Source organism: Labeo rohita, chromosome 1, assembly GCF_022985175.1.
Source record: "Labeo rohita strain BAU-BD-2019 chromosome 1, IGBB_LRoh.1.0, whole genome shotgun sequence".
NCBI classification, from domain to species: Eukaryota; Metazoa; Chordata; class Actinopteri; order Cypriniformes; family Cyprinidae; genus Labeo; species Labeo rohita.
Genome location: NC_066869.1, coordinates 10,946,467 through 10,959,400, shown reverse-complemented (window position 1 = coordinate 10,959,400; position 12,934 = coordinate 10,946,467). Strand labels below are relative to the sequence as shown.

Genomic DNA, 12,934 nt, shown 5'->3' with positions numbered 1-12,934 from the left:
ACAGACGCAGCAGTGGTGTGCAGAGAGCTGGGTTGTGGGAGTGTTATAGAGGAAAAGAGTTTAGCTTATTTTGGACAAGGTTCTGGACAAATATGGTTGGATGATGTCCAGTGTTATGGGAGCGAATCTACGATGAAAAACTGTTCATCAAGAGGATGGGGATCACATGACTGTGGGCACCATGAAGATGCTGGAGTCATCTGCCAAAGTGAGTCAAACACATTTATACAACTGATGTGTAGCTGTGATGTTGTACAGTATATTTTCTCATTAACAATTCAACAATGTTTTATGTTCTAAATAACATGATCTACTTGAAAGGACATGTGTAACAGTATTTCATTTTGTTTGCACTTACACTTCCAATTGCACAACTGTCACGTTCTTGTTTTTGCATTCTCTCTGTTTCCCTTTGCCTTGCCTGTGTTTGTTGCACTAATTAGTTTCCTATTTTTTTTTTTTAATTAGTCCCACACACCTGTTTCTGTTCTTCCTGATTGCTCTTCTCTTGTATCTAAGTTATCTTATCACCAATACAAACAAACAAAATGACAAACAAACAAAATGACATGTTCTTCTGGATCTCTATATTGTTTGTGATTAATTCAGCTTATTTTGGAGGTTGGTGAATGGATCCAACCCCTGTTCTGGAAGAGTGGAGGTTTTCAAACATTTTTATACAACTGATGTATAGCTGTGATCTTGTACAGTATATTTTCTCATTAACAGTGCAGTAGTGTTTAGTGTTGTAAATAACATTATTAATGTTCTTGAATAAACCAATGTATCATTAGAGTATTTCAATTTGTTTACATTTACAATTGAAAACAGTACACTTATTGTAAGGACCACCCACTGTCCCAAAGACAAAATCGAACAGCATGGATAAAGGTATAATGTGTGGTCTTTTAAAAGGTCTTTTACTTGCGCTTCTCCAAAGTTCACTTAATTTATTAAGATTTGGTTTTAATATGATTCTAGCTCCTAACTCCAATTCTCAAGTGATTCATTAACTTTAGACCGTATTTACAATTAAGAAATAATCACAACATTTTATGTATTAATGTAGTAAATACCATTAATATAATCTCTTTAATGTGAATGGTGGATTTGGCTTTATGATTGGTCAGATTGCCCGTCAAGTTGTTTGTGAAGAGATCATCCATAATTAATAAGAACTGAATTAAGAATTAAATTCAGTTACACTCTAGATAAATACATAACATCAATTTCTCAAATGTAATCTAGATACATACCTGACAACAGAGAAACACACAACAGCATGTGAGTGTTCTGGATGTAGAGCTCCAGAGACTGCAGCACAGCAGAATTCTTCTAAATTCTTCATAATAATAGTGACTGCTGTAAAATTGAGACGATTTTATCAGTCACACTGAAACATTTAAAATTACACCGAACATTAAAGGGGGAAAACAGTACATTGACAAGACACATTATATGTGGTATACAGACCTTCATACTTGAACTTAGTGGGAGAGAAGAGTGAGTGGGCATGGCTATAAATAAGGAAGGAGAGAAGTTTGGGCAAGTTGTTGTTCTTGGATCTTTCTTTGGGATCTCCTCTCCAGATTGGTAAGGTTTGTTGTTTTGTTGCATGGCATCTGTTTTGTGAGAGTTCCTAAACTTTGGTTTCATGGTAAGATCAGACTGGCCTTACGTTAGTATGTCCATGAGGAACACAGTAATTCAGCATCTGAATCTGATTTATCATCTGGTTCTATCTATTATCGTTTCAGTTCCTCAACAGCCAATCATCTCCACAACATCTACCAGTTCTGCATCCACAGGTGAGTGTGATGCTGCACTTCTTTTCATCCAAGTCTGTTTTGGTAACAATTTTTTCATCTGTTTAATGTGACTTTTTTTTTTTTTTTTAATCTCTTTATCTTTCATGTAAGCTGCTGATAAATATAATGCAGAGTGTGAGTGTGCTGGTTGTAGAGCTCCAGAGACTGAAGCGGGAGAACAGAATTCTTCAAAATTATTTATAATATGAGTGACTGCTGTGAAATTGAGATGATTTTACCAGTTGCACTGAGACATTTAAAATGACACCAAACATGAAAGGGGAAACCAATAGACAATGTATTCAAAAGATACATCATAAGTGCTATACAGACCTTCATAAATTTCTCTAGATTAGTGAGGTTTATTGTTTTGTTGCATGGCCTTTATTTTGTGAGAGTGATTATTTTACAAATGCTTATAAATGTCACATATGCACAGGTATGAGACCAGAGACTGTAGCAAGTAGAATAACAGGAACGTTTTATTAACAGACTTAGAGATGAACAGAGTGCAGGAGATAATGGCATTCAAGTAGCTTATCTGACAGTCCTTGTAGTGAAGATGTTTGAGCAGTCCGAGGGGAAGAGCAGAGAGGCTGTAGCACACACCAGAGAACTCTAGAGGCATGAGGTCTGGAGCTAGCGAAGGGGATGTGAACGGTAGATCAGACAAGGATTGAGTGGAAGAGAGAGTCTATGATGGGATGGGATTCAGGTGTGTGCAGTCAGAACTCCGGTGATGCAGAACGAGTGGGCGGTGCTGTAGGTGACGTGGCAGATGGAGGTGGCTGTGGTGAATGCCTGACAATAAATCATTAGAATAATTTTAAAATTATATAGAAAATTTATATAGATGTATTTAATTCTCTCTCTCTCTCTCTCTCTCTCTCTCTCTCTCTCTCTCTCTCTATATATATATATATATAGGGCTGTGTTTGATTAGGGCTTCAGCCCTAATCAAACACACCTGAACCAATTAGGATCTGAAGGAGCACTTGATAATTACAGACAGGTGTGTTTGATCAGGGTTGGATCTAAACTCTGCAGGAAGGTAGCTCTCCAGGAACAGGGTTGGGCACCCCTGTTTTACACTGTTGATATTCTAGAGCAGGGGTGCTCAATCCTGCTCCTGGAGATCTACCTTCCTGCAGAGTTTAGTTCCAACCCTGACCAAACACATCTGTCTGTAATTATCAAGTGCTCCTTCAGATCCTAATTAGTTGGTTCAGGTGTGTTCGATCAGGGTTGGAGCTGAACTCTGCAGGAAGGTAGATCTCCAGGAGCAGGATTGAGCACCCCTGTTCTAGAGTAACCCTTTCATAGCTGTGACTCAACAACCTGAATGCCAGAAAGCTAAATGGATGTGCTTGATGTGCATCATTATGGTGAATTTGCTGATGCCACTGGGGCTTGGGCCCGTTATTGCTGCCTGCAGCTATGTTACTACTTTGTTATCTCATCAAAAATACAAGCAAATTAATTCTATCTTTATATTGTTTGTGATTAATAGCTGTCAGGTTGGTGAATGGATCCAACCTCTGTTCTGGAAGAGTAGAGGTTCTCCACAATGGAATATGGGGAACAGTGTGTGATGATCTGTGGGATTTGACAGACGCGACAGTGGTGTGCAGAGAGCTGGGTTGTGGGAGTGTTATAGAGGCAAAGAGTTCTGCTTATTTTGGACAAGGTTCTGGAGAAATATGGTTGGATGATGTCCGGTGCTATGGGAGTGAATCTACACTGAGAAATTGTTTGTCAAGAGGTTTGGGATCACATGACTGTCTGCACCATAAAGATGCTGGAGTCATCTGCCAAGGTGAATCAAACACATTTATACAATTGATGTATAGCTGTGATGTTTTACAGTATATTTTTTCATTGACGGTGCAAAGATGTTTCATGTTATAAATATGATCTACTTGAATAAACCAGTGTATCATAAGAGTATTTTATGTTGTTTACATTTTTCTATTGAAAATAATAAGCTTCTGTTAGCTGCAATTTGTCAAGCCAGCTATAGATCAAATCAAAAGGTCCCACATATTGTGCCACATGCTCCATTCATTGAGCCTTCAATTTGATCTATCCTGGATGCAGATTTGTGGTAATACCAGACTCCACTTAATCTCATAGTTATCATGATTTCAGAAGTGTTAGTAAATAAGCTATGGGCATATATATAAGCCCATAGCTTATATATATGCACATATCTTTATCTTTCATGTAAGCTGCTGATGAATATAATGCAGCATGTGAGTGTTCTGGATGTAGAGCTCCAGAGACTGAAGCAGCAGAACAGAATTCTTCAAAATTATTTATAATATGAGTGACTGCTGTGAACTTGAGATGATTTTACCAGTTGCACTGGGACATTTAAAATGACACCAAACATGAAAGAGGAAACTAATAGATTCAAAAGATAGATCATATGTGGTATACAGACCTTCATAAATAAGCAAGGAAAGACGTTTGGGCAAGGTGGTGTCCCTTGCTCTTTCTTTGGGATTTCCTCTCTAGGTTAGTAAAGTTTATTGTTTTGTTGCATGGCCTCTATTTTGTGTATATGTTTTACACTGTTGATATTCTAGAGTAACCCTTTCATAGCTGTGATTCAACAACCAGAATGCCAGAAAGCTAAATGCATGTGGTCGCTGTGCATCATTATGCTGACGCCACTGGGGTCTGGGCCTGTCATCGCTGCTTGCAGCTATATTTACTACTTAGTTATCTCATCAAAAATACAAACAAATGAATGACATGTTATTCTATCTTTTTATTGTTTGTGATTAATAGCTGTCAGGTTGGTGAATGGACCCAACCCCTGTTCTGGAAGAGTGGAGGTTCTCCACAATGGAATATGGGGAACAGTGTGTGATGATTGGTGGGATTTGACAGACGCAGCAGTGGTGTGCAGAGAGCTGGGTTGTGGGAGTGTTATAGAGGAAAAGAGTTTAGCTTATTTTGGACAAGGTTCTGGACAAATATGGTTGGATGATGTCCAGTGTTATGGGAGCGAATCTACGATGAAAAACTGTTCATCAAGAGGATGGGGATCACATGACTGTGGGCACCATGAAGATGCTGGAGTCATCTGCCAAAGTGAGTCAAACACATTTATACAACTGATGTGTAGCTGTGATGTTGTACAGTATATTTTCTCATTAACAATTCAACAATGTTTTATGTTCTAAATAACATGATCTACTTGAAAGGACATGTGTAACAGTATTTCATTTTGTTTGCACTTACACTTCCAATTGCACAACTGTCACGTTCTTGTTTTTGCATTCTCTCTGTTTCCCTTTGCCTTGCCTGTGTTTGTTGCACTAATTAGTTTCCTATTTTTTTTTTTTAATTAGTCCCACACACCTGTTTCTGTTCTTCCTGATTGCTCTTCTCTTGTATCTAAGTTATCTTATCACCAATACAAACAAACAAAATGACATGTTCTTCTATCTCTATATTGTTTGTGATTAATAGCTGTCAGGTTGGTGAATGGATCCAACCCCTGTTCTGGAAGAGTGGAGGTTTTCCACAATGGAATATGGGGAACAGTGTGCGATGATCTGTGGGATTTGACAGATGCAGCAGTGGTGTGCAGAGAACTGGGTTGTGGGAGTGTTATAGAGGCAAAGAGTTCAGCTTATTTTGGAGAAGGTTCTGGACAAATATGGTTAGATGATGTCCAGTGCCATGGGAGTGAATCTACACTGAAAAACTGTTCATCAAGAGGATGGGGATCACATAACTGTGGGCACCATGAAGATGCTGGAGTCATCTGCCAAGGTGAGTCAAACACAAAAGCTGTGATGTTTTACAGTATATTTTCTCTTTAACAGTGCACACTGCAAAAAATTATTTTCTTACTTAGTTATTTTGTCTTGTTTCCAGACAAAGTATCTTAAAATTCTTTCTTCTTTTATTTCAAGCAGAAACTAGATTATTTATTTTTACTTGTCTAGAAAGTCCTTCTTGATTTAAAAATGTTATGATATTTTGGCTGGAAACAAGACAAAAAATCTAAGTAAGAAAAGCATTTTTTTGCAGTGCAATGATGGTTGATGTTCTAAATAACATTATCTACTTGAGTAAACCAGTATATCATTGGAGTATTTCATTTTGTTTACATTTCCAATTGCAAACAGTAAGCTTCTGTTAGCTGCAATTTGTCAAGTCAGCTATAGATAAAATCAAAAGGTCCCACATAATGTGCCTCATGCTCCATTCATTGAGTCTTCAGTTTGATCTATCATAGAGGTCCAGAGACTGCAGCAGCAAAACGAAAAAAAAAGAATTCTTCAAAATTCTTTATAATATGAGTGACTGCTGTAAAATTGAGACCATTTTATCAATTGCACTGTGACATTTAAGATGACATCAAACATGAAAAGGAAAAAAAAAGGATACATCATATGTGGTATGCAGACCTTCATACTTGAGCGTAGTGGGGGAGAAAAGTGAGAAGAGAGGGGAGGGGTCATAAATAAGCAAAGAGAGAAGTTTGGGCAAGTTGTTGTCCGTTGCTCTTTCTTTGGGATCTCCTCTTTAGATTAGTGAGGTTTATTGTTTTGTCGCATGGCATCTGCTTTGTGAGAGTTCCTGAACTTTGATTTCATGGTAAGATCAGACTGGCATTAGATTAGTATGTTCATGAGGAACACAGTAATTCAGCATGTGAATCTGATTTATCATCTGATTCCATCTGTTCTTGTTTCAGTTCCTCTGCATCCAGGCACCTCCACAACATCTACCAGTTTTGCATCTACAGGTGAGTGTGATGCTGCACTTCTTTTCAAAATCTGCATCTTGGTTTGATTTGACATTTTTTATCTCTTCATCTTACATATGAGCTGATGATGAATAAAATGCAGCATGTTAGTGTTCTGGAGGGAGAACAGAATTCTTCAAAATTTGTTATAACATGAGTGACTGCTGTGAAATTGAGACCATTTTGTCAGTTGTAATGAGACATTCAGAATGGGTGGGTGGGGGTCATAAATAAACATGGAGGGAAGTTTTGGCAAGGTGGTGTCCTTTGGTCGTTCTGTGGGATTTCCTCTCCAGTTTAGTGTTGCATGACATCTATTTTGTGAGAGTGATTATTTTACAAATGCTTGTAAATCATTAAAATCATTTAAAAATTATATAGATTATTAAAAAGGTTTATATAGCATACCCTCTCTGTTTGTGCATCTGTTTTACACTGTTGATATTCTAGAGTAACATGTTCATAGCTTTGACTTAAAAAAACAGACTGCCGAAGAGTTGAATGCATGTGCTCGCTGTGCACCATTTTGCTGATGCCATCAGGGCTTGGGCCCATCTTCACTCTTTGCAGCTATTACTACTTTATCTCATAAAAAATACAAACAAACAAGCAAAAATTCTAATGACATGTTCTTTAATCTTTATATTGTTTGTGATTAATAGCTGTCAGGTTGGTGAATGGATCCAACCCCTGTTCTGGAAGAGTGGAGGTTTTCCACAATGGAATATGGGGAACAGTGTGTGATGATTGGTGGGATTTGACAGACGCAGCAGTGGTGTGCAGAGAGATGTGTTGTGGGAGTGTTATAGAGGCAAAAAGTTCTGCTTATTTTGGACAAGGTTCTGGACAAATATGGTTGGATGATGTCCAGTGCCGTGGGAATGAATCTACACTGAAAAATTGTTTGTCAAGAAGATGGGGATCACATGACTGTCTGCACCATAAGGATGCTGGAGTCATCTGCCAAGGTGGGTCAAACATATTTATACAACTGATGTAAAAGTCATATTGTACAGTATATTTTCTCATTAACAATGCAGCTGTGTTTCATGTTCTAAATAAAATGATCTATTTGAATTAACCAATAAGTAATGTGTAGAGTATTTCATTTTGTTGAATTGAAAATTGTATTCAGCCTTGTGGACGAAGGTACAATGCATGGTCTTTTAAAAGGTCTTTTACTTGCGCTTCTACAAAATTCACTTAATTTATCTACATTACACTTATTACATTTACAGAAATGTCTGTTCACAAGTTGTTATGCTTTTAGATTTTAGTTAAAAAAAGAAAGAAAGAAACAAAACAGTGGTTGTCCAGAATATCCTTTTGCATTTGCCTTATGTTCTTTTATTATTATCGTCATGCTGATTTCTGTCATTGCAGTTATAAATGTAACACTGCCAGAAGGATGCACTGTAAGTTGAGATTCAGATTTGTATTATTTTTTAAAGCTAACTTTTGTTTGCTATTAATATTACAAAACATAATTAACATTAAGAGTTTTATTTACTGTAACGCTCATTTGTGATTTTAGAGTCACTCCTCTGAAGGATGTTTGCACAATATTTTAAAGCAACTAGAGAATTTTACAGCTCAAGTGCTTCCCTTGGATGTAAGTCTTTATATAAATGATAATAATCCAATCTGTTTCAGTTACATAATGATTGACATAACAGTGCTGTTTTACTGTTTCTTGTCAGGTTTACATGTAGAGTAACACAATATATATATATATATATATATATATATATTTTTTTTTTTTTTTTTTTTTTTTTTTACCAATAAAATAGACTGTGACCAACATTTTGACTATGGCCTTCACTTCAGAGAATATTTTAGAGACATCGTCATCATCATCGTCATCGTCATCATCATCATCATCATCATCATCAGCCAACCAAGTTAAACTAGCCTCCCATGGAAACCTTGTGTTAAAAACCAGTGAGAAACTCATTACTACTTTAGTCAAGCCAACAGACACAACTGACAGTCTAAATTTTACTCTTCCCACTGTAGGTAAGTGGACGCTTATTATGTTGGCTTGCCACAAAACAAAACAAAACAAACAAACAAATAATAATAATAAAAAAAAATAAAGTACACCTGAAGCGTTCAAACTACATCAGAAAAAAAAGAGATTATTTGATTGTTGTAAATTCAGTGATTTCATGGGACTTTTATATAAAAAAAAGAAAATGTTTTAAAACAAATTTAACATTTTAAATAAATTCATATAACACATAGCTGCTTGCTTATTTTTAATCAGAAGTAGAAGTCTTCATGGTTGGACCTCAGGTCACCTTAGATAAAATCCCACGACTTGAAACAACAGATTCTTCTGTGGACATTGATCTCATCGGGATTGCAAAGAACAACAATGAAACAAGTATGTGAAAAGTGTGATTAAGAAATAAAATTAAAAAATAAATAAAAATAAAGTAAATCAATATTATGAACAATAAAAATTGACAACATACTATAAAATCTAAACCACATTTGCCCCTTTTACTGTTGTTGTTTTAACATAGTATTGCTTTCCTGTTTCTGTCACACAGGATCAGCTGCTGTGGCTTTCATGAGCTACAACACGATGGAGAATCTACTGAAGCCAGACTTCTTCAATGCATCAAATGACACAGTTAAAACCATGATGTCCACTGTGATCTCAGCTACTCTTCCCAAAACCACCAACACTAAGCTCACCAAACCAGTCAACTTCACCTTCAAACACATCAGAGTGAGAGACTGAAATGTGTTTTTGTCCAACCTGAGCACTGATGAACATCTGAAAACATCTAATATTAAGTTTTCTCATATTTTCTTCGTTTTGTAGGAGTTTGATCCCAACGGTTCTCTGTCGTGTGTGTACTGGAATATCAGCGAGTGGATTGTAGATGGTTGTTCTGTTTTAGAGACCAACAGCAGCTACACTGTGTGTTCCTGTGATCATCTGTCAACATTCGCTCTCATCATGCAAACCAGCCGCCCACCAGAGGTACAAGAACATTTCTGTTGAACACTGAAGAACAGCACAGATTTGTCACTCATGTACTCTGACATGTTTTCTCAGAGCGACTCACTGCTGGAGCTGTTGAATTTTGTGTGTGTAATCGTGGGGCTGGTGTTCTTCAGTTTGGCCCTGTTGACTTTTGCCCTTTGTCACTGGAGTCCTGGAGTGAATAATGTGGCTCGAATCAACATCTGCATCAGTCTTCTGTTGGCTCACCTTCTGTTCCTGCTCACACAGCAGTTCCTGAGCGTCATACGGCCTCAGCAGGTGAGAATGATAAAGGAGCCCTACAGCTCAGCACAGCCTCACTGAGAATCATCATAACCGTCTCTCATTGGTCTCCAGGAGTTGTGTGCCGTGATCTCAGGCCTTCTGCACTTCCTCTTTCTCTCCGGCTTTGTGTGGATGTTCATTGAAGCTGTGCTGCTCTTCATCTGTGTGAAGAACCTATCACAGATCAGCTCCAGAAAGAGGGAGGTGCTTAGCAGTGGATTTCTGTGTGTGATTGGATATGTGGTTGCTCTGGTTGTTGTGTGTGTGTCTGTCGGTTTGTTTCCTGAAGGCTACGGCAGTGAACGGTGAGTTGGTAGAAATGGATTGGATGAAGTAAAGACGTTAGTTGATCTATTAGCTCACAGCTCTTTTGGAGCAATGCTGCTCTCTGTTAGATTCATTTTTTTATTTAGAAGATGACAATAAATTTGGTATTTACGTATTACTCTTTTTCCAGTATTTCACCAATAAGCCCCTGAAATAGTATTTTTGATAAATTCATTCAGTTGTTATATTATGTTTTCCTCTAAACAGCTGCTGGATTAAACAAGATAATGGTTTTATCTGGAGTTTTCTGGGTCCTGTTTGTGTCATACTGGCAGTAAGTTCTGGTTACAGACATTTTTTTCCTATGGGCTGCTAAAGAGAAACAAATAAAATAATCACTTCTTCTTTTCCTGCAGTTAAACACAATCCTCTTCATCAGAATCGTCATCAGTCTGAACTCAACTCTCAATAGTCTAAATGCGGAAGTTTCACAGATGAAACAAACCAAGTATTATGCATTGTTGTTCTCTCAATAAAGCAACATACAAACAATGAAGACACATTAACTCGTATTCTTTTGCTGTTTTTCTGCAGGATTATGGTGTTTAAAACACTGGCTCAGTGTGTGGTTCTGGGTTGCCCCTGGATTCTGGGTTTCTTCATTAATGGCAGTAAGGTGCTGGAGATCCTCTTCCTGATCTTGAACTCCCAGCAGGGAACCTTCATCTTCCTGATCTATTGTGTCCTCAATAATCAGGTCAGACATCATTCAGTTTACCACCATTCCATGTGAAATCTGGAAATGTTGTTTTCATTAAGGTCATGTTCTTATTTTCATAACCTGTGACTTTTAGAGAAGAATGTCAGTTGTATACAGTTCCAGATAGCAACATAGTGTTGGCTCAGATCCAGCCAACATCTTGGACATGTGGATTGATGATCTGGCCCACATGTAGTGTGGAATGATGGCACTTGAATTGACCGCTCCTGTTTGCCAGATCTGGGCCACAACTGGGCCATAGCAATGCCACATGTCAGCCAAGAGCAAACAAATAATTCACACTGGACCTTATCTGAGCCACTGAATCTTCATATATTATGTACAGAGTGCTCTCAGCTTGTTTAAGCTTGTTACCAGGCAAAAGCACTAAAACAAATTAGAGAACAGAAAAAAAGACAAACAGAAACTCGAGAACTACAACTGACTACTGCCACAGAACTTAAATGAAATCAACTGAAGATAAAATACATTAAATCGCTGAAGATCTCAACAGAGAAGGATTAAACAACTCCACACACAGCATCACCAGCTTCACGTATTATTAACCAGATTGACTTTCTGTCAGATGTCTACAGAAGTTCTTATTGAGAATTAAATGGGATTTAAATCTAAAGTGTTAATTTGAGGTTATCACAATGGTGATTAGTGTTTCAATTAGTTTGTTTTCGCTGGCTGCTATAGACCATTTCATCAGATGTAAACATACTGGTCCCGATACACTTCCTGTTTATTTTTTTTTAACTTTACACAAACATCACAAAAAAATACAACCAACATAACATTTGACTGGATGAAAATGTTACATTAGCACCTTTAAGGTGTATTTGTATATGTTAAATAAAATAAAAAATAAAAAACAAAAAAACAGGAAGTGCTTCTGGACCAGTGTTGTTTACATCTAGCGAAATGGTCTATAATGGTTGTGTTTATCAAACACATTTGCAGTAGCAGTTAAAGACAAGGTCAGGTGATGATAGTCAGCTATTGATGTTTTTGCAATCAGTTAATTATCAATAAGAACTTCTGCAAATGGCTGACAGAAAGTCAGTCTAATCATTAAACCTGTGGCTTAAATCTGTTGTAGTTCTTGGGTTTCTGTCTTCTTTCCTTCAGTGATTTTGCTTGTTAACAAGCTTAGACGAGCTGAGAGGACTCAATAAATGACATATGAAGATTTAGTGGCTCAGATAAGGTCCAGTGTGAAATATTTTTTTGCTCTTGGCTGACATGTGGCATTGCTATGGCCTGCTTGTGGCCCAGATCTGGCAAACAGGAGTGGTCCATTCAAGTGCCATCATGTCACACTACATGTGGGCCAGATCATCATTCCACATGTGCCAGATGTGGGCCGGATCTGGGCTGACACAATGTTGCTGTCTCTTCCATTTGCTTCTGTGACGGAATGTTCAAATGATCCCAAACTATTCAAACTGTAACTGTCAAAAAATTAAATTTAAAATGTCTTTGATCTCTCATGCTTTAAAATAACTTCAAAATTGAATTCCCAACTTTGAAGGCAACATCACAGCTTGTTTGTTTGTTTGTTTGTTTGTTTGTTTAGTCCTCTGTAATACGTTCATGCATTTTAACATCCCACTTCGTTAAAAAACTGTTTCAGTGACTCCAGGACAGTATGTGGAAGACAAGTAAAAAATCTGTATTTATTTCTGAAAATGCAATTCTATTTCTCTTAAGGCCATTTTTATTACCATTCTGGTTCTTGAATTTTAGAGGTTAAATTGATCTCATGAAGTTGGTCAGCTTCTCTCATCTCATTCTTGTCCAGGTCAGGCAGCAGTACAGGACGTTCTTCAGATGTCTTTGCTGTGGACGCAAACCCAACAACATTGAAACTGCCCCCCAAAATGCTAGTATCATGTTCAGGAAATGAGTGAAGTGCCATTATCACACAGTAAAATTCCACTACGACAGAATCAATGCTTATTTTATAAATTATATATACATCTCATTTTATTACTGTCATTAATTTTTAATGCAATCTGCTAACATCCTTTTGGAATTAGTTT

General features: G+C 37.3%; 1 protein-coding gene across 1 annotated transcript in view; it reads left to right on the top strand.

Annotated features, from left to right (window-relative positions):
- Positions 1-12,934, top strand: part of LOC127177567 (putative adhesion G protein-coupled receptor E4P) — a 65,608-nt gene extending 52,674 nt beyond the window's left edge. Inside the window, exons 12-13 of the mRNA XM_051129941.1 lie at positions 10,721-10,883; positions 12,694-12,934. Of these exons, the coding sequence (XP_050985898.1) occupies positions 10,721-10,883; positions 12,694-12,798 (268 nt within the window). The 3' untranslated portion in view covers positions 12,799-12,934. The remainder of the gene's footprint in view (positions 1-10,720; positions 10,884-12,693) is intronic.